Source organism: Dromaius novaehollandiae, chromosome Z (assembly GCF_036370855.1).
Source record: "Dromaius novaehollandiae isolate bDroNov1 chromosome Z, bDroNov1.hap1, whole genome shotgun sequence".
NCBI classification, from domain to species: domain Eukaryota; kingdom Metazoa; phylum Chordata; class Aves; order Casuariiformes; family Dromaiidae; genus Dromaius; species Dromaius novaehollandiae.
Window position 1 is genome coordinate 27,101,255 of NC_088132.1, and position 27,726 is coordinate 27,128,980.

Here is a 27,726-nt window from a genome sequence, read left to right on the forward strand (position 1 = left end):
AATCTCCTTACAGATGAAAAAGAAGGCTAAAAAAGCATTAGTTGAATCAGATGCGGAAGAGGAGAACTACAAAGTCCCAGAATATAAAACAGTAATACATGTTTCCTCAAAAGACCAGCTGAATATTACACTATCCAAATGTGGACTACTAATGTTGAGTAACTTAGGCACGGTAAGAAAGATTAATTTTGCAGATTCAGAATCATGTTAAACAGATGTTTGCACAGATCATCTTGATGAAGTCTTACTAAGGATATTTCTGTTTTGTGTATGTATTTTGTTTTCCAGGCATTTGCTGAAGCAGCGAGCCAAACTTCAGACATCTTCAAAAAAGACCGAGCACCTTTTGTAATAATAAATTCTTTAGGACTTCCTATCACTGTCTCACCTAGTGATTCCTTTAGTGTCATTAACGTTGAATTTGGAGCAAAAATATTTCATTTAGAAGATGGAGAAAATTTAAATATGGAATACGTCAGAACTAAAAACGAGAGAGACCAGTTCACAGCAATGACAACTCTGAGTAGCAAAAGGTTTTACATTCAAATCTGTAAGTTGCAAAATTCATAAATCTTTTACTTCTGTAAACTGCGTCTTATATGTCTCAGTAAATATTTGGGGACTGCATAACATGAAAAGAATGTTTTCCAGGGTTGCATGGCAATATCTGAACGCCAGCTTTGGTCTTCTCAGTTAAATATTATAGTCATCTTGCTTGTTAATTTGCAGGTATTTGAACACAACTTCTGTAGTATAAATTTTCTACTATGGTACATAGTTGAGGCAACTAATTTTTATTTCATCATTTTTTACTGCAGTTAAATAGTTTTTATTTGTATTCATCAGTTAATGCAGAATTAAGCTGCCCCAAAATAATAGCTCTTCATAGCAAACTAATGCCTTTGTATGCGTGTTCATAGAAAAATTTACTCTAAAGGGGAATATTTTTAAGAAAAGGTTGTTTTAAATAATTTAAAATAAAACTGCAATTAAAGGTACAATTTACTATTTTAGTGTATGAGTTCACAATACAAGTTTATGTATTGTAGCACTAAAGTTTTTCAAAACTAACTTGTTTGACCAGTCTTGACCTTGTGATTTAGTAATAGTTGAATTGTTTTTACGATATATACATGCTGTACCTTATTAAAAAAACCATTACATTTTGTAAACTTTTTTTTTCTAGACACTAATTTTATTTGCAGTGGCAAAAAAGCACTAAAGATTTTAAACTGATGGATTCATTTACTTGTTCTGTGGGGTAGAGAGAATCATTGCTGGTTATTTAGTAGCACTGCAGGACTGTCAGATTAAAAGTGATGATTGCACTTTTTCATCTGTCTCACATGTTTTACAGATTGGGTGGTACAGAAAATACTCCTGAGTGCACGTTTCTGTTGTTCAAATATATGCTTATGCTCTTTTTGAGTCTTTCATTTCTCATCTTACAACCACTAGGTCCACATAATCATTCTGTGGTGGAAAAGATTCCATTGACAAAAGTGGGCCGATGTCTTTACACTGTAAGACATGAGGGATCAGGTGTTGAAAGATCCATTGTCTGCCAAATTGATACTGTCGAAGGGAGCAAGATGATAACTATACGTTCTCCAATCCAGGTTATTTTTTGTTTTTTTTTTTTATGAGAGTAAATGATCCTGCAGTCTTACATAAACCATATTATACAAACCGACTGATCTGAACAGCTCTTGTAAGCTTGCTTATGTTCATAATAAGGTAATTGTATTGTAAAGCAGTTTAGAAGATAATTTCAAGAACAGAGTCTTTTCAAAGTGACAAGGCAGGGAGGGAACAGACCAGATTTTAGATCAGGATAATTCATCAGTAACGTTTTCTATTTGAATTTCAAATTCAGTACCAGATCAGCTGAAGAGCGTAAACCCTTTGAGCATAAACCTTTTTTGAAGCCACTTTCTGATTAAGCAGTCTTTTTGATGCACATTTTATTGTTCATATGGTAGCAAAGATACAGAACTTCATAGTTGGTCCCAAAAGTAGTGTTACGTAACAGTGACACTGTCACATTTCATTTGCAGGTTTTCCCCAGAGTGATTTATGACTTCGTTAATGACAAAATTTACTGTTTTCTTCCCTAAATTAAATTTTAATTTTAATATCAGTCAAGATTGATAACTAGATAATAATAGATAACTAGATTTTGGTCAGTATCCAGACTTTGTCGTGATCTGTAAAAGCTCTGGAAGTAATTGCAAATGGGTCAGAAGTAGGAAAGAATATTGCAGTTTCCAGTATTTGCATGTTTGCTACAGAAACACAGCTTAGATGCTTGAGTACAGGGGATGTCTCTGTTCAGATAGGAAATGAAAGAACAGCAGGTGTTTGATTTTTGCTGCACATGCTTGTATTTAGTTCAAATACAACTTTGATACTGAAGACCAATCTTTCACTCTTATGTATAAGCACTCTTGTGTGTGATATAATGTCATAACTGGATGAGTGTACTGTATATAACAAAATTATTGCCCGAACAACACTGATCTGCTTAGAGACTTAATAGAAAATTGAATATTAATGTATATTAATAACTGAATATTAATGACAACAGAAAATCTATAGTCAGTGTTGGTAATTCATGCCTTTATGTTAGATTAATCTGTAAACATCTGTCTAAAATTCTCAGAGCATCTAGGCAAAATTAGACATTTCTTTCACACAGATTTGCAATGAAGAACATTAAACAATTGAAAATGTAGAAAGAGAACAGCTAATTATGATGAATTCCCAGGAGCTAATAATGCGATTAAATTGTATGAAAAACATAAAACGAATGTTTCCAAAGATTTAAAAAATCTATGCACCGCAAATTACAATGTGTGTAGTGGTTCAACCTTAAGCAGATGTTGTACTTCTCTTGTGTTTTCTGCCATATGGGTTTGGACCTGCAAGCAATGTATCTATTACATTTTGAAAAGAAAATTGTTTTGCAAATTATCAGGTCGTTCAGATTTACTTGTCTTTCTTTTTACAGAGGTTTAAGTTTCTGCTTGAAGAGGATTTTGCAGCTAATGTATTAATTTCATAAGTGAAATATAACATTGAACTGCACAGTAAAATTTGGTAAAGGTGGTATCAGACGCTGTTCTTGTTAAATACCTGCGCAAAAATTACAAATAGATAAAATGAACAGTGAGAGAGTTCTTATACTGTGCTCTGTTAGGCTCAGAGTGTCTTATTTTTCCAGTTTTTCCTATCGTATCTTACTGGATTTTTGTTTTATGTAGATAAGGAATCACTTTTCAATTCCATTAAATATTTTTGAGGAAGGAAGATGTTTAGGAACTGCTTTACCAGAAAATGAATTCAGCATACCCCTGTCCTCTTACAGGTATTATTATGTTGCTCCTTTGTTATGGAATACATTTATACATTGTTGATTTTTAGAATAATTATATGGATACAATAATAGATACTATTTTCAAAAATGTGTTTCCCATTGCTAGCTAATATTATAATGACTATATCATTGTAGGCTAGAATCGTCTCAGATTTTATAGTCTGAGTTAAACAAAATATTATTCTTGAATCAGTGGTTTTAGGCTCTTTTGAAAATCATTTTATGGAACAACTTAAATTAGTTAAATGCTTAACTCTTACTGACTTCTTTAAGAATCTGAGCCTGTATGCTTCTGGGACACAGTGATGGTTATCCACGCAGTACAGTGTGTCCTCATAGTGGAATGATGTTGAGTGATTTATTGCAGTTTGAAAAGGAGAAAAAAGAGGCTGATTTGGATTTTGGGTGATTTTTGAAGCATAACATTCAGACTAATACATTTAGTCGCCATCATAGAGGTAGAAAAAGGCCTGTCAACCATGCAAAGATTCTGCTTCCAGGGTAGCTGTCATCACTACCTTCAAATACCCAATTGAAACTGAAATGTGTTTGTGTGTAGCAGCTAGCTGAACTGTCACTAACTTTAGGCAATTAAAAGTGTGCTTTGGTTGTTTTTTAGGATTGCAGAGTTTTTTCCTTCTATTCCACTCCCATTTTATAAGATGACACCTATGTAATCATAAATATTAGAATATGCAAGTTTTTCTGCTGAAGTGTACACAGTGATTGTAAGTTATAGAATGCTTCAGTGTTCTTCTCAACAAAATAATATCAACCTTTCTCTTTCTGTTTTCCTTTTTGGTTGCACTTTACTGAAGATACTATAAGTTCATTAATATTTCTGATTACCTGCATTTTATTTAGTAAGATTTAGCTACATTCTGATTCATTGCATAGGAATATTGGTGAATTCCACTAGGAAGTCAGAAATTGCTTACTGGCAAAAATCGTAAGTCAAGGAGCAGTTGACTGGGTTAAAGCAGTTGCCTTACGAAAGCTATGTGTGTATAATCCATATACTTGGTGACTGGAAAGAAGGGCACTTTCTGCAGCTCTCTGTCATAAGAGTGAATTGTTCATCCAAACCTTTTCCTCAGAACCGAAAAATAACAGTTCTTGTAAAGGAATTGGGCAGCGTCTTTGTAAGAGTCTCCAACAGTCCCTTCTTTCCAAAGTTGTGTAGAGTGTGGAGCAAAAAACTGCAGCCAGTAAAATCCCAGGAACCTTGTGAACTAGCCTTCCTTTTGCTTCCTTCTTTAAGCAAGATGAAGGTAGTCAATGAATTACTGTCAGAAATACTCAAAAACACAAACAATACTAGAATATTAGCATTGTAAAAGCATCGTAGTAACTGAAAAAGTCAATATTCTATTAAGTATTTTAAAATGTTTGTTCATTTACAGATCCAGACTGAGTTTGCAACCCCTAGCCAGTGAAAATGGAGTGGATGGAGAATATGATATGTGTGAAGGAATTACATTTGATGAAATCATGAAAAATGTTGACAGCTTATTGCAGAGGAAATGCCAGTCGGTGAAGTCAACTAACTACTCACTTGTCATCAATATTGTCCCAGTAAAGGACACATTGACATCTTCGTTATGTGCGGATGACCAGTGGGATTTTCCATATGTTGTACATTTATGGCCTTCTGTTCTTCTCCGCAACCTTCTTCCATATCAAATAACTTACTCTGTCGAGGTAATTCTTTAATGTTTAATTTCTATGCTATTTCCTGCCTATGTTATGTAAGCTGATGAACTAGTTTAAATGTATTTTATGAATGGATATTGAAGGAAAGTGCTTCTGTTGGAATAGCAGTGAAGCAGAATTGCAGATCCTAAAGGCATGTCTGTATCTACAGAATTGAAACAGTAGTGGAATGTGAAAAACGCTGTTTTTAATCATTTGTTAATAACTTGTACTTTAGATACATAGGTAAAGAGAAATTTACACTGTGTAAGTTTGGTTTTCTGAGTGTGTCATTCTCTGGTTTCCAAGTGCAGCTTGAACCTAATTAAACAGTGTAGTTTCTTGTGTGAATTATGGCTGCCTGAAGCAGCATAAATGGATTGGTCTGCATTAGCCTTTTATTTGCAATCAGTAGGGTGATTTTTAAGAAAATCTACCATTGGTGCCTATTCGCCAAGCTTTGGCTTGAATTTCAGGCTGGTCCCAGACTGTACGTTCTTTTCAAATGAAATGAAACCAGAAGGTGCGCTCTGACTGTTAATGGGCATTTGTTACGGGGCCTGACATGAGCCACTCTGAATTAAAACCCCTGAAGCACGTACGGTGTGGTCGTTGGTTTCTCAGCAGCAAATGTTTCACTCTGTAGAACTGCTGTGATTGTGCTTTGCTACTTGCAAATAGGATAATAGAGATGTAGATGGAGACAAGGAAATGTTTTCTTAGGTGGTCTTAATATTTAGTCTTTGGGCTCAAGTAGTAGAATTTAATCATCGAGTTTTGTCGCAATTCACAGTTACTAGAGCTTGAGACCATGGCATCCACCATATGCTTAGGAGTAACAAGCTCTTTTGTGTAAGTCTCTTACTAATTTAAGTTTAATGAAAGAAACACTGAGTTGAAGAAATCTGCCATTTATGCATGTTTACTTACTGAATTTAGCAACAGATTTTTGGTGAAAGAATGATGACAACGTATAGTTTTTTTATTAAAATGTGATATTAAGATGGAGGTTTAAGAGTGCAACATGATTAAATAGCACAATAACCATTTCAAAATGTTGCCTATATAAGCTGTATCTTAATTTTCAAAGATGCATAGATAATATGTAAACAAAATAAGGAGATACAGATTTTGACTGTGAATCTTACATAAGTGTACTTTTGTTTAGGGGAATGGGAACAAACATGACACTTTAGAAGATGGATGCTCAGCCCAGATTCACAATGCAGTCTTGGATCAAACAAAGCTAGATTTACAGTTGCTTAATTATCTTGATCAAAATTGGAAAAGTGAGTACCATATAAAAAGTAATCTACCAGATATCAGCTTCACAACATTTTACTGCATCACTGAGTTGGATAAGACTGAACTGGATATTGCTGTCCACGTGACCTACACAACTGGGCAGATGGTCATAGCAATTCACAGTCCATATTGGATGGTAAATAAAACTGGTCGAATGTTGCAATACAAAGCTGATGGTATTCACCGCAAGCATCCTCTGGATTACAAAAAGCCGCTGCTTTTTTCTTTCCAGCCCAAAAACTTCCTCCAAAACAACAAGGTATTGTAGTTAATAAAGTCTGATAACTGTGTTTCATACTCTCCTATCTTGCTGAATGAAAGGGTTTCTACACTTTGAAAGCGATCTATAATAATACTGTGTTATGCTCAGTGAAGGACATGAAAACTAGTATATCTGTGTCTAAAAACAGACTATGACAGCATGTTGTCAGATATGCTTGAGATGCGAAATCTACGGGATCAACTATTGTAAGAAAGATGCTCATCTTTGAGAGAAATGTAGTAAAGGAAATTCTTTCTTTAAAAAACACTTAGTAGTGAATTTTATCTAAGTTGCTTCATTAAATGTCTTTATTCTACATACGACCAAGTGTCTGTGTAAGAAGTGTAAAGCTGTGTTTCTTGAAAAGTGAATGCTTGCAGTGGTGGTTGTTAGTTTGGGTCTGAGGTGGTAGTAAGCTAAGGTTAAGTTGCAGTTTGTCTTTTGAGATTGCTATGTAATATTTTTAATGCTGAGTACTACTGACTGCTGGAGTATTATGTTGTGTAAATGTAATATTTGGGAACATTTTATAATAGAAGTGAGTGCTGAAATTAGAGAAATGACAAAGCTATGTTGATGTGTCTCTGTGTACTTTGAGATTTACATTGTGATAAGGCTGGCCTAGATCCCAAAGTGGTTGCTTTCACTGGAGTATCTTAGACTTAAAGGGATTGCTCCATGTAGCCTTAATTAAGGGTGGCAGAAAATACCTGTATCTGAGTCAAAATTGGCAATAGTCATAGCTTGACTTTTAAATGGAAACATCAGTATTTCTGGTATGTTTTTATATAGGTTTATGTATACATATATTCTATATATGATTTAAAATGTTAGTGTCTGTAAATTGAAAACTCAGGTTGCTTCTTTGTAGGTGCAACTTATGGTAACTGACAGTGAACTGTCTGATGAATTTTCACTGGATACTGTTGGAAGTCATGGTTCTGTGAAATGCAAGAGTCATAAAAAGGAGTATCAAGTGAGTTAAACTTATCTTTCAAAGTCTTAGGAAATATAAATGAAGTAAGAAAAGAACAGCATACTTCTAACAGTGTCTTTCAATTTGCAGGTTGGAGTCACCATAAACAACAGCAGTTGTAATATTACTAGAATTGTAACTTTCACTCCATTTTTTATGATCTCGAATAGAAGCAAATACACTTTGGAAGTGTCTGAAGAAGGCAAGGAGAAGTGGATTCCTATTGTTTTGCAACAGGTAAGCTTAAAAAAGAAGTTATTCCTAGTTGTTTCTCTAAGGGGGAAAAAAAGATTTAAACATTTATAGACAGGAAATACAAAGCATGCATGGTGTCTGATGACAGTGTCTGAATGTATTGTGCTTTTTCAACAGATTGTCTGTGTTCTTCTATCTTTTCTTAATGTTATTTTGGGATAAATTGTAATCCTGTCTTGCATGATAGTTGACAATGTTTTCTCTGTTACCTGCATCACATATACTAATGTGAGGAAAAAGACCTGCATTGCTACTGTCATATCTCTTTCTGTAGTGGTGCTGATACTTCTGTTCAGTTTTTTCGGTGGTATCTGCTAGTGTGGTTGAGCTGATGTGGCAGATAGATACTATACCATTTTCCCACAGGAAGAAGATCCGTTGTGTAGCTTCAGATAGCTCCAAACTGTTCTGGAATTAGTGTCTCTGCTGTGGTGTTGTGGTTTTTTCTTTTTCTTTTCTTTCTTTTTTTCTTTTTCTTTTTTTTTTTTTTTTTACTGCTTAACGCATCATTTCCAGAAGGGCTTCACTGACCTTCAGGCCGATTGGTACAGAAATGGCTTCTGCCCATGCTGCCTAGGGCTCGTGTGCCGCAGAGCAGACTATTTGCACTTGGCTTATGGTATTGCAGCATAACTCCAGCTTGATAAAATTATTTTTTGTATGTGTTTTGAGTTCTTTGTGTGCGTGTATGTGAGTGCATTCTGAGTTCAGTGTGTCCGAACCACCACGTTGTGGTCTACCTTCAGGGCAGGTAGGAAAAGCAATGTCTGGGGTAGTGTTAGAGCTCTGTGAAAGCTAAAACCGATCCACACTACCTTTGAGGAAGAGTTTATAGAGTGAACTCCCTCTGCCCCATATATGTATTGAAGAGAACAGGTCCAAAACAGTGCGAGAGTTTGTTCTAACAAATAGTATGGTTGTTGAAGGCCCTGTGCTGCACTCCGTAAGTCTCCTTATTTAGGACTGTACATATACCTAACGGTTACTGAAAAAATGCTTGCAGACTAAAATAATCCTAAAGTATATGTATATTAAATGGTATGTATACATATCTTTGTTACATTTTTCATACCCTAAATACATGTTCCTTAAATATGCATTTTATCTGTATTGATTATGGAAGAGAAATTATGGCCAGGTACATAATGATTAAATCGGAATCCGTTTCAATAGTTAATATGGTTTATTGGTGCTATGGGCTATCTGCTTCAGTACGTTCTCCCTGATAATGGGCAGAATGGACTTTTCCGTTCCTTCCAAAAGAGGTGTAAGATTTTTGGGGGACTGTAATAGTCTGGCTGGGTCAAAATTAAGTCCTTATTAATTTCGTGAAAGTCCACATGAATTATTATCTGCCTCTGATGTCTCTGCATCCTGACTGATGTAATTGTTGTTAATAGTACAAGCATCTGTTTTTATTATGAATGGTATTAAATTCTTTATGTTAATGATGTTTAGCGGGAATAAGGAAATACAAGAGTTTGTGTTTTAATACTGCAGATCATATTTTCCTTTTATTGTTTGCCTTTTTGACAAAACCTGCTATGAAATGTCAAATATAAGAGTTCTAGTATTTCAATTTATGAAATTCATGCTACTTTGGGTTTTCACTGTCACTGTTATGTAGAGATTTTTTGTGGAGCTGTACACAATGACATTCAGCTTTTTTTTAAGTGTTTAAGTCAGTGTAGGCTCCCATAGTAGTTATTTATTTTCAGAAATGTTTCTTGGATTTTATTCAAGAATAGACTGTATGCCGGAAGCTTGCACACTTGTCTCATTTTCTCATGTTCTTATGATCCTCTTACTGTTTGAAGCTACATAGTTTTGCTGGTTCTATAAAGGCCTGGTTCCCAATCCGGTTCACTAATAAGGCTCTTAGTGACTCATGTGTAGTGTCATAGGCCATTTCACATCTAACCTCTTACCCTGGGAAAATATAGTCAGATTTTCACTATTCCTTAGTGTTTCTTGGTCTATACTTGATGTGGCGTTGTCTAATACAACAGTTACTGGAATAAATTGTATTATTTTGCAGAGACATTTAAAATCCTTTGCCAAAAGTATTCAAAGGCAATAGTTTTGAAAGTTCAAATACATTGTTACAATATATAGCAGTTTTCCTGTGTTGACTTTTATTGATATGCTTACAGAATTGTGTAGATTCTCCCAAAATCCCATCATTGTTTCTCAAGTGTTTCATAATTGTATTAATTTATCTCAGTCACCATTCATTTATCAGGTATCAAAGGGCAACTTTGTAGATTTTAGGATCACTCCTAGTATCTTTTGAAAGATTAAATATGACAGTTTACTGGATGTAGTAGTGGTAGAGGTTAACGGAGGGGATCTGTATTCCCTCTTAAAATTCTTCCAGACCCTGCACCCCAAATTACTTGCCTTTCCAGAATGTGTCTTTTCCCCCCCCCCTCCTTTTGACAAGCAATTTCTGAAATTCCGTGTTGTGACAGTTAGCTCTCCCAAAGTTGTTCATCTGGTTGGATTGCTCAGTCCAGTATATTTTTAATCTCGTCTATATCTGCGAAGAGTCCAGACACTCTTAGTCTAGTTCTGGGTATCTAGGAGAGATTTCCAGGAGCAAACTGGATGCTATTCTTGAGATATGGAACTGCACTGTCTAGCTAAACTAGACTTCTGAATTAGTGCCTCCAATTTTTTGAGTACTTCTTACTATACTCTTTAATGCTAGATTGATCTTCAGAAAAATAACGAAATTGTTGAGTTAATTAATCATAATAAATTGTTGTCAATCCTTATTTCAGCCTGATTCATTTGCCTCCCCCCCCAATTCAATTTTTGTCATGTTAAGTTAAGCAGAGTCCTTCCTGCCACTTTCCTCTTTTATGACAGTTCTTTCTTAGTGACAGACAGTCTGTGTTATCAGGAAAAAAAGGAGTCCTTATGTAGAGCCCCTCTCCTCTTGGACACGTTCCCTGTCTGGAGTGCAGTCATCTGTCAGAAACACCACGCTCTCTTTTTAGAAAAATCCTGTTTTCTGCATCCAGCAGTTGATGGATATTGATCAGTGTGAAATGGCTTGTCAGGGACAGTGCTTCAAATTAGGTGTAATGCAAGAGAGTTGACCAGTGCACATCCTTGGAAAAAGAATCCTGACCAAGACTATGTAAAAGTTCACTGCTAAATATAACTTAAAGCTACTAGTACAGATACAGCTTGAAGCATAAATATGATATCTGGTGAAGCGGTTTGTGAGCCTATTGCAAAAGATTTGGAGACATCATTTTGTGACACATTCTGTGACTAAAGACAATTGCAAAAAATTATTTTTGTTTTCTGTAGTTGTTTCTGTTGCTTCTTTTTTAGCCAATCCTTTTCATTTGTTTTGCTTTTGATTTCAAACTTTTATTTATTGTTGGCAGGTTCTCTTTGCATTTCCTCTGAGCGCTCTTAGTTTCTATGTTGAGACTTGTGATATTTTATGCTAGTTTACAAAACGGTTTAAATTTCCTTTGTCTGTGGGATACATGTTGATTTAGATAACACCCTCAATCTTGCTGTTTAACTATATTTTTTTCCCTTGTCTTCCTGCTTCCTGTGGTGTGAGAAACAATGGGAGAGGGAACTTAGTGGCATGGTAAGTTGGTGAGCTAGTCTTTCACCATTGAAGATTTAATTCTAGGGTCAGTCATGACTGAATATTAAAAAATCTCATTTCTTGATCTATGCTGGAGAGTAGAAGTTTTGAGTGTTGCAGATGAGCAGTTTGAAATACAGGAAAGATGATTTATCTGGACACACTTTGGCTCTTGCTGGTCTTTTCATTATAAGTATAAAACCACCACAGTCTTTTAAAGAGTGCAGCGTGCATTTGTGAACGCAGTTGAGAGTTACTGCTAATCTCAACTCATTCCTATGGTAGGACTTCAGTTACAGGTAAAACTTCCGTCCTCTTTCCCTCTCTGCCCCTGTCTCATCCATTTAGTATGTAGACTGTTTGAAGAGAGATTTTCTGTGGAATTTTATCATCATTAACTCAAAATGGCTGTGATTCAGTTGTGGATGTGAATAGCAGAATGTCCTCTGTGATTTAGTTACCAAAGGCTTCAGTATTAAAAAATACATATATATATCTCCAAAAGAACAGCTAGTGTGCTGGTGTCCTGCTTATTCCAGTTACTTAATGTTGTATTTATGCTAATATGCTTTTTTGTCATTGAAGATAAGATTCTTTTATTATTTATACCTTTTTGGCAAGAGATCTCTTAATGAAAAAACAAAGCTTTGTCCACTGAATTTTCTCATTGCCAAACTGGACCATTTTGGTGTTGCAGCTCTGCTCAACTTTATACAGTGGATTTTACATACAGTCTTACCTTTTCACTCTTAGCTCCGTATCTTCTCTGTTCCTTCGCTATTGTCTGAATTTTTCTGACTTTCTATTTATTTTGTTCAGCTAAGTAATTATTTTTAGGTGTTCTAAAGAGTGTCTGCTCCAGGTTACTTCAGTTTTGGTTAAAATTTAAATAAATGAACGTTAGCAAAAGCCAGTTAATATCTAGCTTGTTTTTCACTTAATTTAAAATATTTTTTTCTAGTGCATTCCTTTTTGGCCTGAAAGTGATGGCAACAAACTACTTGTTAGAGTTGAAAATTCTGATCTTCCCCCAAGGAAGATAAATTTTGATAAGCAAGAAAACTCTCTCTTACTGCATCTGGACAACAAGGTAAATGGTTGCTTTCAGAAATTATGTAAAGCAGCTTAAATGTGTATTTCATTTCACTCTCCAAACCTTTCTCCCTTTCCATACAATCAAATATTGCAAAGTCCTAGGTGAGGAAAATATTATATATATATATTCATGTATAGTATTTTCATTCGATCTGTCCTCCCCCGTCTCCCCCACAGTATAATTTAATTTACACTTGTATGTGTGTACAGAAATATATGTAGGCATTTCATTTTAAGTGCTGCTCTGAGGAGTAAACCTATCCAATCTGAAGCACACTGTTTTGTCAGTGTTCTCTACCTAAGGTTGAAAGTAGTTATGTTAGTTTTAGGCTAACACTGACTTACTCTAAAAAGTAATGTGGACTTCAGTAAATTTACTCCTATGTGGTACATAGTCTCGTCTAGCAGGTGGTTTTTAAATATGTGAATTTTAAATGGTAGAATGTTTTGAAGGATATTATTGATGACTGTGAATGATCCAAGGAAGATTCCTCTACTGACAACCTAAAGTTTGAGAGTACAGAACTCCTTCATAATTTTAACTAATAAGTGCAATATCTGTTTCCTGAAATAACAGTACGATTGGAAAACATTTTTTAAGTATGTTGAAACAGGTTGATTTTGATGATTTTAGCTTATGGGTGTCAAAGTTTTCAAAAATACTATGAATACATAAAATTACTATTTTAGAAAATCATACCACTGATATTTACTTCATAATTTTTACATCTGGTAGCTTGGAGGAATTATAGTGGATGTTAACCTGACTGAGCATTCTACAGTGATTACCTTTTCTGATTACCATGATGGCGCAGCTCCATTTCTGCTAATTAACCATACTAAAGAAGAAATTCTTGAATATGGACAGAGGTATGTATGTAAAGTTTTAGTGTGGATGCCTGCATGAAGACATGTGAACTGTATTTCATGTATTGTAAGTGTGTCTGCTGATATAAAGTATTATTTCAGTAGAACTTAAGTGGTGGTAAAGTTCAGGCTTGACTGCTGTTATGCAACCAGCCTGTTGGTTGTGCTTTTAAGTTTTCCTTGCAAGCTTGTGGATAAAGTATATGCCTTTGCAAAAGCCTAAATTACATACTGAATTAACAAAACAGATGCATTAATGTTCCTTGCTTCATTTAACTATGTGCAAAAATGAGAGCACCATGCAGGGACCTATCAGAATGTTGCTATGTGGAATACTCTCATCTCCTTACATGGGAGCTTGGTTTTTTAGTCTATCCATCATCTGTGAAGAGCATAGATCCCTGAGTTCTGTGTCCAAAATTCTCTTTCTTTTTCAGCTGTCTAAGCAGAAAAAATGGAGGGGGAAAAGCCTATGTCTTAAGAATTGGTGTCTAAATTTGTCAGAGTACTAAAAGCTTCTTATTTTATAAATTGAACAGGATGAATTATTAACAAAGGAGTGTTATGTAGTGCCAGGGACCTGTTTCTACAAGTGAAGAAGCTGTTTTATGCACAACAGTACTAATGGTCTCATTTTATATGAATTTTGTGTCCATGCCCTTTACCTTCTCTCGTAACATCCCTGCATTGGATGTGCTTTGCCGTTTTGGAAATATGCATATGCTGTTTTGTGCAGAATAAGTAACAGAGGAGTTCTAAATATATTTATTGTTCTATCAAATCTAGTTCAGATTTAGTTGGAGCAGTGGATTCAGAAGTTATGGGAGAGATGAAGGAATGGACAGAAAGACAGAAAGATAGTAATTTAAGTTTTATTAAACCAGACCGAAACTAAGAATATTTTAACAAATGCGAATTATCTGCAACCAGTAAAAATTGGGTTCTGTCTTGCTTTTGTGCAAGCGCCTGATGTATGTGAGAGAGGGGTTTGAAGAAAGAGGGAGAAGTCAATAAAATCCAAATTCTTTTGTTCACATTAATCTGCACAAAGCCACTTTTGAGGCATGTTGCAGAGGCTGGAGCCAAGCCTCCTATTAGTGTGAGTTAGGCTGAGAGCAGCATAGCAGGATCAGTGCTATGTTGCACCACCTGACTGCAGCTATCCTGATTCTGATCTCACGCTGTAACGTCTTCACAGTGCTTTCCTTCAGTGTGCAGATACTGTGCTTACTCTAGAATTGTGCAGCATGCAGTGCTGAGCAGTGCGAGTGTATCTACAGTGTCTTCAACCTGTGTTTCTAAATGCTAAGCCGACTCTTCCATTTTTCTTTTCAGACAATCAGAGCAGTGTCATATAGAAATTGGTGCTTGAAAAGCTGAAGAACTTCTAGTCCAATTAGGCTTGCAACTGTATGCACCTCTTAAAATAAAGACTATATTCAGCTTCTTGCTTTGTTATTTGTAAAGATTAGCAATTTTTAGCTTGTTAGGTGTTTTTTTGAGCATCCCCAGTGCAAATTTTAAAGTTAATGTGTATAGATCAGCTTTTGTAATTAACTGTGCACAACATGAGCTACCTTCAGAGATTTTTAGAAGATAGTCTGCCTATTTTTTTCACCTGTATCAAGATGGAGATTAAAATCTGTCTGGAAATATCCACTGTATCCAGATGGTAAACACTGAATTGTTTTCCCCTGAGCAAGTCACATAGAAGAAACTTACCCTAAACAGTGGATTGTGAGCACATTTTTTCCCCTCTAGTAATATTTATGTTAGAGAGCAAAACCTGAATTTGCTTTTCAGTTTATAAGCTCCACTTCCTCTCTTTTTTTTCACTGTTTAAGTTTCTCTATTAATTACAAGCAGGGAAGAAAATGAATATTTAAAAACTTACTGGCATGCTGTATTTCTAGAAGTATAACTATATAATATTGTTTTTATTACTGTGCTGCAAAATGGTTTTGTGCATGTGTTACATACACAATGTTGCTTTAAGTTTTCATTTTCATTAAAATTTCTTATGTAAGTGTTCTTGGTTCTTCAACTGAAATGTTAGACTCTGCAAAGTCATTGATATGCAAATAAAATGTTAATGAATATTTTCTATTACTTTTGTTTTAGTTCCCTCTGTGAGTTGGAAGACTGTCTTCAGCCAAATAAGGCTGTGTTGTATACTTGGGCTGACCCGACAGGATCTAGAAAATTGAAATGGAAATGTGGAAAGAGAACTGAGGAAATTACCCCAAAGGAAGTATGTTTATTATGTAGAGCTCCTTTTAATGCTGGCTATTTTTTCTCCTCTTATGCATCCAATGGAGGTGGTTTCCCCCGCCAATACTTTGTTAATGATCTGAGTGTTTTTCTGCCACAGGCAGTACGATACAGATTCATTCAAATGTCAGTAAAGATGACTCTTACATAGATACGTTTTCAAAAGCCAGGAATATTAGTTTGCCTAGTGACATTTATGCTGCCTCTACTTCCTTTTTACTAGCCATAGGTGGAATTAGTATGAAAAGACAAGACTACACTTTTTTGTGGCCTTTGATATATAAGATTAGACGAATAGCTAAAATTGCATGTTTTGTGAGTGTTGGCAGTAGAGAAAAGCTTTCATCTTCAGAACTTGGTCGTATTTTGGACCTACTTAAATTCCATGGTAGTTGTTGAGGTGAAGACAAAAACCCTAATTCACTTGAATCAGGCCTGTTAGTTTGGTTTTCAAGGTTCATCTTCTACAGCAGTTTTGTCTGCTCCTTGAGAAATGATTTGATACAAACTGAGGTGCTGTAGAATAAGTGGGTGCAGAGCATGCTGACCTGTGCAGCCTTGTCTTTGTGATCTTAAGATCATTATAGCTAATGTGCTTCTACCATGACTGCTATTTAAAGAAATTCCTTAGTTCTCCTTTACTTTAAAAGGCAAATCCATAGATTTCTTTTTTGCATTGGTCACTTACTTTGTAAGTTTTTGATTCTTTATCTGAAGCAAAGGTAAAGCAAAGATCCCAGAAACTTCAGTGTTTTTTCCTGTAATTTCTGTAATACTTTCCTGTGATAAAGAGCCAAAAAAAGTTACTGAGCTGTTTGTGATGGGATGAGCTCGCAAAAAAGCACGGTGTCACTTGAGAGAAGAGAAGGGATAGCAGTCTCCCCCTTTTACTCCCCCATCATCTCATCATGTCCAGCTATATTTTTTTGTCTACCCACATATGCCAGTCATGGTGCTTATTGGAACCTTCTGAGTGCTAATGCAGCTCACAAAAATGGCAGGAAACAATATATTCAAAAAAGAGGGGTTTTTGTTTGTTTGCTGGTCTTTTAGCTGGGTGGTTGTTGTGGGGTTTTTTTTCTTCTTTTTTTCTTCCCTCCTGAACTGATTGAGTGAAGGATCTGATGAAAGTTAGAGGCTTCTGGGAGCCAGCAGTGTGCAGAATTTGCCTTTTGGTGTCAATGAGCTATTAGCTCGCACATTACTTTTTAGCCTTTAGTGAGCCATTAAATTAGTTACATGTGAAAGTGCCCTCACAGTCTAAACAATGAAGACGCGGACAGTTGTTAAAAGGCTTTTAGTATTAAAGCTGAAGGTAAAATATCAAGTTTCATTTGCTTTCAAAAATATGAAAATATTTTTGTATACTTGCATGTAATTATTGCCATAAAAACCTGCAATATGGCAATGTCCAGGCAAAAAAAATTTTTCTAAAAGTAACATGTTAGATAAAATAGAGATATATTTTTCAAATCTTGCTTTTATGATGTTAATAGAATTTTGAGGGGGATTTGGGGGACTTTTGCCATTTGCTTAACTTATGAAAAAAGCCCTATATTTTGGTTTTCATCTGTAACTGAGATCAGTATATGTTCTGTATGTATGAAATTCCATATGTAACAAGTGCAGTCGCCAGTCTCATAGGTGACGGTCTAACACAGGGCAGTAACACCACGACTTGCTGGAGCTCATGCCAGTAAGCTTTATCTTCAGTTCAAAAGTGTATGTATGTGACTGCTGTAGAACTTCAAAATTACAATTTTTATAATTTTCCTATATTTTTAAAACATTGTCTTCTATTTGTGTTCACTTTGCCAAGACTTTTCCATTTGTTTGCTGGCATGGAGTGAATAGATGTGTAAAAACTTTTCTTCTCTCGTTTGTAGGACAGAATGGAAATACTCGGCTTGGACAGTAGAAAGATGGTCTATTTAGTGTCATTTTTTGAAGGTTTACAGCGTATTGTCCTAATCACCGAAGATCAGAATGTATTTAAACTGACGTATGAAAGTGTAAAAGCAGAACTGGCAGAACAAGAAATTGTTCTGTCTTTACAAGATGTTGGAATTTCATTGGTTAATAACTACACAAAGCAGGAGGTGTCCTTCATTGGAATTACAAGGTAACACAGTCACTGTGCAGCAGTCTACAATGTTTAACATCTGGTGTTTTCACTAACTGACTTTTGTTTTGGGGAGAAGGGGAGGGGGGAAAAGAAATCTAGTCAAGGTTATTTAGAATTAAATCATTATATGTTTTTTCCGTTGTAATGGAAATGCATGCATTCTGTATTTGGATGGATATACTCTTGCAGTATATTAAGCATAACCATGTGCAGCAAAATTCCCCAGTCCACTGAAGGGTAGTATTTCCTGTATGTAGTTTGGGGTGATGATGGAGTCATCAGTGAGGTCTGCTAGGTAGTTTGTATCAATAGATCTTGGTCTTCAGTCAAAACTTTGATGCGGTAACAGATTGTAGTTCTTTTTAATTTTGTTTGGGAAATTATGGAGACACCAAAGATCTAACATTTTGTGTTTCTACTATAGCATATCAGAGGGGAGCAGAAAAGAAGCTATACAACCCATGAGAGCTGTGAGCAATGATATATTTATACAGGGGCTTTTTTGAATGCTCAAGGGACAGTTATACCTCATGCCCATAATACACGTTCTTAGCCGTGAGGTTGCTGCGGACGAGGTTTTTCCTGATGAATAATTTTTTGTACCAGACTGCAAAACAAGCAGAAATTCTAGGTACACTTAAAAAATTAAAAATCTTAACAATGAGAGTGAATTGCCCGTATTTAAAGGAATGGTGACAGATTTCACTAAATCAGTGCTTCCTGGAAGTGGTCATCTGTCATCAGAAGACTCTAGGAGTGCCGACTGCCTGATATTGTTTTGTTGTTAATCCCCGAGTGGATGTAAATGTCCTGAAAGCTCTTTTGGAAGATGAGAAATTACTCCTTGGTTACAGTGAAAAAAGCCTGTTATTCCTAATGTTCCCATTTATAAATGTGTTGGTATAAAAAGAATGCAAAAAAGACAGTTCATATCTAAGTTGGTACAGAAGGAAGTTTCATCAGCCTTGTCCTGGGATTACAGCCATACACTCCATTTTGTTGTTTTTCCCTTTAGTTCACCTTTCTTATGCTGTTCTGCCATTGATGTATCAGTATCTATATGGGTATGATATCTAGTTGGCTGTGTAGTTGTCAGATATGGAATAACTTGTTGATAGAAGAAATTTCTTCCCTCTGTCTGATAGTGGCTGCTTTGTGCCCTATACCATGTATTCCATTTAAATGTAAGGTGAAATCAGACATCAAAGCTTCCCTCAGAAGCGATAGAATTAAGTGGGAAAGAATCTGATGCCTCTTAAAGAATAGATTTTGGGATATTATTAAAGAAAATAAGTCAGAAACCAGTAGAAGAAAAATGGAAACCAAAAAACACCGTTTAGTGATTCAGACTGAGATAAAGAGTGAAGAAAGTAGCTATCAAAGTGAGGAGCAGTTCAGCAGGCATTTGCTGAATTCATGATTTCTAGTAAATTAAACCATCCCCAAATATACCAAGGATGCATATTTGAAAGCCTGCATTGAGGTCGTAGAGTAATGGACAGCAGTACTGTTGAAACTGAACTTTTTGACTAAGTATCTTTACGTACCTGTCTTGATTGAAGTGGGAAGTTGGACAAACTTGCTGTTAACTTTTTTTGCCTGTGCTACATTGGAAAGACTGGCTTCTGTTTAGAGCTGAGGAGGCATTGGGCAATTTGGGTCATTTTTACTGAAGACAGTAGTGCTTTATCATATGGTTTCTCATTCCATAGTTATGACATACTAAAAGCTGTACTAAAATAGGTGAAGTTTACTTGGACATAGCTAATCCTTTTCTCTTGATTCTTGCTTTTGTTTTCAAAGTTCTGATGTGGTTTGGGAGACAAAACCCAAGAAGAAGTCAAGATGGAGACCTATGAGTGTTAAGCAAACTGATAAATTAGAACAAGAATTTAAAGATTACAGCGAGCTTACTCCTTCGGAAAATAAGATTATTGAGTTGGAATCAAATGTTTTGGTAATATTGATAGTTCTCACCAATCTATTGTTTGCGTGCTTGCCTAGGAAAAAGATAACATATCGATTTTGTTGTCTCCCAAAACATTTCCAGTGAAAACTGAGATGACTGATTTATCCAATCCATTTGAAATCCTTCTTTAGCTCTGTCTAGAAAGAATCCATCAAGATTTGAAAGCTTGCAGGTCATGGGACTAAATATACGCAAAGCTCCAGGAAAGAAACTTTGCCTTTTCTTCATCTCATATACCTGGGGGGGGGCGGGGAAAGGGTTGGTTTTGGTTTGTTTGTTTTAACAGAAAGTCTTGTATTTTTCAAATGGCTTGTTATGGGATGATTCAGCCGTGTGTTTCAAACACAGAAATATCAAAAACATAATTCCAGAATTTATTCTATGAATTAAACAATACATTGTGCTCCTAATGCTACTGTTCTTATCTATAGAGAAATTCTAAATATTCCATAGAATTGTGTTGCAGATAAATTAACATGCACGAATTTGCATCTCAGTCATAGACCTTTAATGTTATACTCCTGTGCCTCTCCCTTAGAAAGCCAAATATAGCAAGCTATAGTCCCTCAAATAATGCAGCATACAGATTCATTTTCTAGTTTTGCCTCCATTAGAATTTATGACAAAACTTGATTGATTTAAATAAAGTTTTGATATCTTACTAAAAAGCTGTAAAAGCCTTACTGTTAAGCTTTCATTACAATGTTAATGAAAAGTGTAAAACTTAAAATATGTTATAAAAAAGCAGTCTTTTGAAACACATAGCATACTTACTTTTCTTTAATGACACAATAGGTGTGTTTAACTCCTAATGGAAGTAACATGAAAATTCAACAGCCAAACGAGATTCCTATCAGAAGAAATTATCTGCCAGCTTTAAAAGTAGAATACAGTTCATCTGCACATCAGAAATCTTTCAGAATTCAAGTTTACAGGATACAGGTGAGTCTTGTCAAAGAGCAGGGAGTTGCATATCGAAAAAAATGACATATTTATGGAAAGTCGGAAGGATTAATTTTCAGAAACTTTGGATTTTTCTTGTTCTTTTGAAGTTAATCTTAGTCATTGGCTTCTACATCACTGCTCCTCAGTCTTTAATGGAAATGCTACCAAATTGTTTTTTTTTTTTAAAAAAAAAGCAATCTAACAAAAACAACAGCAACAATGAAGAAAGACACCCAAAAATGTTGAGGGAAAAGCATCTACCATTCATTTTCCATGCTCTTTCCTCAGTGGTTTTTATTTACAACCAACTGAAAATTAGGTAAGATTTGCTGTATTTCATATATTCAAATTAAAAAATATATCCTTTGCAAAAATTTTGTGGACCATTTATGACCATGGATTGGGAGAAGCTTTTCTAGATTATTTGGATTGAATGAGTTCATTCTGAAAACAGAGAGATTTTGCACCGTAGTAGTGTTTTTTTCTGCTTTTGAATTACTTTGGAAATGTTACAGGTAATATATAATTCTTGTGTTTGTCCTACTTTTAAAATACTTCATGACTTGAAAAGCTAACATGCTACACCTTGTCCTGTCCTTACCCTTATTAGATACAAAACCAGATTCCTGGAGCCATATTTCCCTTTGTGTTCTATCCTATTAAACCTCCAAAGTCCATCACCCTGGATTCAGGTTTGTTGTTCTAGTTTAACATAATTTATACTTACAGAATGAAGAGGTGTTTGTTTTTAATGAAGTTCCACCTTGTTAGTTTTATCAAATGAAGACCGTTTGTTTCAAAGTGTAGGGACTTCCCTGGAAAAGTCCAAATGCCTTAGACCACTGACAGGAGTGCTCTTTATTATAAGCTTACTGACTAGAGAGAACACAAATGCTGATGTTAGTGAAAATTGCTTCCTCATCTCCACGAAGAAGATTTAGAGGAAGTCATCTGAATTGTTAACAATTAGAAGAAAGGAAAAAAAACTGTTTTCATCCATCAGTATCATACCTTTTAAGCACATCTTTTTGACATGCTAATTCAGTGCTCTCCAAGAACATAAGGCCTAAATCAAATTTGATTCAAGGTTAAATCAGGCTTTTTACAGTTGCATTCAGACCAGAACAAAAATAAGTGCTGTCTAACATAGGAGAAAAGTTACCTGCTAAAAATGAAGAAGTCAAACTGTTGCTAGGCTTGATGGCAGCGAATGTGTTGCACAGTTTATTACTTACATTTGGAGTTCAGGGGCAGTGAGAGTTCCAACGCTAAACCTCACTTTTCATATCCAGTTACCAGATTTTTATCTACTGACTAAAATAAATTGTTCAGTTTATCCTAATCATGTTTATGAAACTTATTTTTTATTTGTTTGTATGCAGCAGTGACACAATAACCTGACATACTCCTATCTCAGCTAAGTTACAAAAAAACCTTGTGCCTATGGTAGCCTAAACTTAGGCAAGACATAATTTGCCATCTATTGAGCTCATAAATGGTGCTCTATACAGAAATTGTTGTAAGTTTAGACTTGGTTTTGTTTCCAGCTTTGCACTGCTTGGGCAAAGAGCTCAAAGTCAATACAGGATGTGATGAACAGCTGAGCTTTTTTGGAAGGGTCTTCCATTAACTCTCTTGGGGCAAAGTCATTTGGAAGATGACAGTAATGGCAGGGAAGATTCTGGACTGAGGCGAAGAATACTGCCTTTATTTTTCTTCAGAAGCTGTTATGACATCATCTTGAATATGGTCAATTTTAAACTAGAGTGCATAGCTTTGAAGAGCAATTTTTTATTTAGTTTTGTTTATTCTTTTATTTATATTTTTATATCAGTCTTTGAAAATACATACTTACCCCATGACTACAGAGGTTGTACATGACTCGGATTATCAGCACTAATTTGGTCTTAAATGAAAAATGATACATTTTTCAGAGATACATAAGTGACAAAATTTTATTGTTCCATTTCATTCTTGTCCTCCATTTCCTGTCTGTTCCTGCTCTTTTCCCTGATTTAGTTGTTTGCCAGTCACATCCATTATATAATCCTACTTCGTAGGATTGAAAAAATCCTGAACATGTATGGCTTTTTCATATTAAAAGCATGAATTTATATATATATATCTATCATATAAAAATCTGTGCTGATCTCTTTTTATTTTACAACTTCATAGCACCAAAACCATTTACTGATGTCAGTATTGTTATGAGAACTGCAGGACATTCACAAATATCTCACATTAAGTAAGTATTTTAACATATTCCATCTCTTTTGCCATTGATCATTTTTATTCAGGCTTTAAAATTAAAATTAAAGTAGGGGCAAATATAAAGGAAGATAATTCTACACCAATTCATTCTAGGAAAGAAGAGAGCACTTCAAAAAGAGAGGCAAAAGCTTAGCCGCATTTATTATTCACATGATTGCAAAGTAAAGCAAGCATTTTTAAGGATTTTTAATGCAGATTTTTACTCTTTTTAATTTGGAAAATAAACTATATTTAACAATGGTATTCACAGCGTTAAATGCTGCTATTTCAATAAAGTAGTTCTGGTTGCAGTAAATATGTTTACCTTATACCACTTTCTTTTCACCAAAAATGGTGATTCTAAAAAATAAATAAAATAATAATGTAAGTATCTGAAGTTAATGAGCAGAATAAATACCCTAGCTCATTGTACTTTGTAATTTAAAGCTTTACATTTTTTCATAAAATAGTTTTTTTGTTTGTTTGTTTTTTGTCATACACAGGTACTTTAAGGTACTGATTCAGGAGATGGATCTCAGAATAGACCTTGGATTCCTGTATGCATTGGTTGAATTCTTTACACAGACTGATGTGCCCAGTGACCAAGAGGTAGAAACCTTCTGTTGTGTAAAGATTAATAGATTTAAATTTGTAATTTTTTAAACTGTATTCAAAAAGAGAACCAAAAAAAAAAACCCAACTTGTTCTTGTACATCAGTGGCATTGGTTGAGTGTTGTATTTGGGAGTAATAGGAAACTATGAGGTTTTTAAGAGATACTGTTGTTTGAGGCAAATAGTAAACTCTCCTTTATCCTCATCTTGGCATGATAAATAAAGAGGCTTCAAAACCTTACAAAAAGAATGAAAGTAATGCTGTTGTAGTCTGTATGCAGTCTTTACAATACCTTGCTGTTTCTGTTAAAGAGTCAGAACAGGGAAGGAGTGAAAATAATACTCTCTTCTTCAGCCTGCCAAAAAATATTTAGAAAAAGCTTGGTCAGAAAAGGACTAATAAACTTATTGGCCCATCAGAGCAAGAGGAGTGGGGAGAGGTGTTGATCAGGAGGAGAAAGTTTGTTCAGTAATTTTACATAAGATTGCAAAATTGGTAGAAGATACAATTGAAATGTTGATACCAAGCAATGCTGGGAGGAGAGGGCAGTGGGAGAGAACTGAGTTATCCTGCAGGGAGAATGAGAGGAATTTGTACATAGGAAAAGTAGAAATTAGATAAAATTTAATAGCATGAAGTGCACAGTGGCCTCCTTGGGCAAGGAAAACTTCAGACAGAAGCTAAAGGCGACAGAGGAGGTGGAGGGTCTTGGATTTGCCAAGGAACCTGAGCCAGCAAAGTGATATGCTGTACAGGTATAATGCAATTCTGAAGAGAATTGGACAAGCTGTTTTTACTAAGAATACTGAAGTTTGAGTTTCAATACATGAGGCAATGATGAGATATTACTTAGCAGAATGCGCACCATTGTTTTTGTCTGTATTTAAAAAAAAGTGCTTCTAGTAAAAAATGAACCAGAAAAACCTGCGTAAAAGGTCTGCCTGGATAAAAAGAGATAAAAGGTCCTTTCTGAAAGGACATTAGAAGGTACTATCTTATTATGCCAAGCATACTGAAAAGGGAAGTTGTTATGCTTTCTATTCCCTAGTCTACATGCCAGAGATGAAAAAGAAGTACTGATACTCAGAGATTATACCAAAATAAAGACAAAAGGTGGAAAGCTGGTCATGGGTAAATAGAAATAGGAAATTAGGAAGAGGTGTATAACAACCAGAGAAATGAATGTCTGTAATAAGATTTCCAATAAGATAGGAATATAGATATCTCAAGATGGAATTTGATAAGTTTACAGAAGGATTAAATGGTGAAAGTCTCTTGGCTGCGATGGGTTGTGGTCCGTCCAGTGGAAATTTTCATCTAAGTAAATTTGCCACTGTTACATTTGCACACTGTTACATATATTAATATGTCCCAAGTTTCCTACTTCTGTTTCTGAAGCATTTCAAGTTCATTGCTTTGAGTTTAAATAAAGATCCCAATTTCAGTAGGACCTTTGTGGGATGTTTTCTGGCCTGCAGTAAAGGAAAACTAAATGTATTGTCCTGTTCACACAACACTTAGTGGTTCTCTTGAGTTTGGGAGTATCAGACATGAAGATCTGGTTGGTTCTTCCTTGTCCTGTCTTTCTTTTATGTTGCCTTCATTTGAAACGCGTGGCATTCTTTACAGAGCTCTAATGGGACAACAGTTTTGGGAGAGGTTCCAAAACATATTAATTAATTGTTTATTTGCTTAGGATCTCTTTTGCTTGTTTCTTCAAGGTGACTGAAATTTAGTGAAATTTTAACTTAAAAGAGTGGGATCATCTCTGGTGAGAGGTGCCCTTCTTTAAATCAAGACCCAAGTGTGTTTTTATAACATAGTAAGAAAAGACTGTATGGAAACACCTGAAGTAAAACTGAAAAAAGTAATTTTATTAAGGGCTGGGTGAGTCCAGCTTTGTTAAGCAGTTTTAATCAGCTTAGTTAAACATCGTTTAAAGCAAATAGTAAATCGTAAGGATGAGTAATTTCAATTTGTGATTTACGAAATAAAAGGAAATTTGAAAGTCAGGATACTTAACATTCTTTAAATACGCCTGCTTTATTTATTAATGCTACATTAGAAAATTTTGTTTTACCAAGGTCAGCATATCTTTCATCTGCAGGAATGTGTAGTCTAAACTAGCGGTTCCCAGCAGTGTGCTAGGGCACACAATCTATTATATCTGTTCTTAGCAGGTATACCTATGAACTCTAGCTTATTGTAAAAGTTTGAATTATAATATTCACTTTCAATGTATCATCTTACAGAGTATGTGGAAAAAAAAGTGTGCAGTGGAAAAATATATTGGTATCTTTTATCTCGCTCACATCCCAAGGCAAATCACTTTTAACTTAAAGAAGACAAGGTGAATGACTTGAGATCAGTGTTGTGAACTGAGTAACTGAGATTGAGAGATGAGGCGATCCTCCTCTTCGTGACTTTGAAAGACAGAATGTTAGGATTTGGTCCCTACTTCAGTTTTTACTGATTTGTTTGTTTAGATAGTAAGATGGTAGCTGGGTTTACTGTTTTGAAGCGACGCCTCAAAATATTTTCAGCATTAACTTCTTTTTTTTCAACTGGCTAAGCCGCCTTCTTCTGAGTAGTTACTTTAGAATTGTTGCTGTTTAAAAATAGTAAAATGATTGTTGTAACACTTTGCCAATTCTTCAAAAAATACTGCAAGGGAACTCCAACTCCTGAAGGAAAAAGGGCTTGGGGAAAAAGGCTATATGAAGGTCTGTTTAGAGTATATAAAAGTCTAATCTCTCTCTTTGTTTAACAAAAAATAGTCTCTAGTCTAGCTTTTGGTATTTAAAAACCTACTCTCTATACTGTGTGCTCAAAAGTGTGGGTCTATATGTTGTTTGACACAGATTTGATAAAAATTGCCTAAACATGTACTGAAAAAAATGTAGAATTTGATAAAAATAAAGGTTTTTTTTTCTTTTACTTTGAGATATATATGGTTTGGATTTTCTTTTTTTATATGTTTCTTTTTCTTCATACAAAAAAGGCAGCAAAAGTTAGTTACACGTTCAAAAACTCTAGTTAAAATTCTTCTAAAACTTTAACTCTTTAATTAAAAAGCTAAAAATCACTAGAGTGATATTAGTGAATATATTGCACCTCAGTAGCAAATGCCTGGCATATCATGAAGTTCTCTAAACATGCAAGTAATATTTTTTTGAAAATGTATTCACAGCTGGAACTTTTCAAAAAGGATGTAGAATCTCTTCAAGAAGAACTAATGAGTGTGTCATCAATGGATACGTCACAAATCAGCTTGTATGAATACTTTCATATCTCTCCAATAAAGGTATGCCTTCTTCACAGTATAGCCTGTGCTTGCTCTCTAAATGGAAGGTATTTTGTCTCCTACAGAATAGTAGGAACAGAAAAGTGAAGAATTGTAGGGAAGTTCAAAAATAGAAAAAGAAAAGCCCTAGAGAAAGTGCTCTTTTTTTTTTTTATTTGTCTTCTGGACTTTCCTTCTCTTTCCTGCAAGGACACTGTGCTTATTATTTTCAGTCTGCTGTGCTTTAGGTATTAGTTATAGGAACAAATATTAGTTTGAAAACAAGATAAAGACCTAATTTATAGGTAAAAGATTCTGGAGACGTCATCAAAAAATATCGGTGAGCAGTTCCCAGTTCCTCTTTTCTTAAAAGCAGTTGTAGTTATTCAGTTTGAATTCCAGTATCTTTTTGTCACTTTAAATGGTGTATTTGTATTCTCCATTTATTCACTCTGATTTCAATCAAGATTAGAAATGCCATATCTCAATTTTTAAATATTGTAATATAAAATACAATATAATATATACAATACAATAAAATATATAAAATACAAATATGGTGCTTCTAATAGACATTCATATTATTTTCCAATCTTGTTTTCATCCTGCAGTTACACTTAAGCTTTTCACTTAGTACGGGTGGAGAAGATAGTAACAAAGAAGAAAGAAAGAATGAATTGATACCACTTCAGTCCTTGAATCTCCTGCTGAAGAGTATAGGTGCCACACTCACAGATGTACAAGATGTTGTCTTTAAGTAGGTTGAAAAGATAATTGTAAGGATAAATTCTGAAGATTACATCGATCTTGCCTATGTTAGATTTT

The 27,726-nt window shown here is 35.0% G+C and overlaps 1 protein-coding gene across 2 annotated transcripts in view; it reads left to right on the top strand.

Moving 5' to 3' along the window:
• LOC135324746 (intermembrane lipid transfer protein VPS13A-like) overlaps positions 1–27,726 on the top strand; it is a 115,586-nt gene that overhangs the window by 67,160 nt on the left and 20,700 nt on the right. For both annotated transcript variants that reach the window (XM_064501614.1, XM_064501615.1), the window contains 19 exons: positions 14–172; positions 289–550; positions 1,459–1,619; positions 3,264–3,367; positions 4,780–5,077; positions 6,237–6,632; positions 7,507–7,611; positions 7,702–7,848; positions 12,444–12,572; positions 13,314–13,447; positions 15,566–15,695; positions 17,602–17,837; positions 19,644–19,797; positions 20,605–20,751; positions 21,365–21,446; positions 22,930–22,999; positions 23,508–23,613; positions 26,809–26,922; positions 27,513–27,658. In XM_064501614.1, the coding sequence (XP_064357684.1) occupies positions 14–172; positions 289–550; positions 1,459–1,619; positions 3,264–3,367; positions 4,780–5,077; positions 6,237–6,632; positions 7,507–7,611; positions 7,702–7,848; positions 12,444–12,572; positions 13,314–13,447; positions 15,566–15,695; positions 17,602–17,837; positions 19,644–19,797; positions 20,605–20,751; positions 21,365–21,446; positions 22,930–22,999; positions 23,508–23,613; positions 26,809–26,922; positions 27,513–27,658 (3,080 nt within the window). The remainder of the gene's footprint in view (positions 1–13; positions 173–288; positions 551–1,458; positions 1,620–3,263; positions 3,368–4,779; positions 5,078–6,236; positions 6,633–7,506; positions 7,612–7,701; positions 7,849–12,443; positions 12,573–13,313; positions 13,448–15,565; positions 15,696–17,601; positions 17,838–19,643; positions 19,798–20,604; positions 20,752–21,364; positions 21,447–22,929; positions 23,000–23,507; positions 23,614–26,808; positions 26,923–27,512; positions 27,659–27,726) is intronic.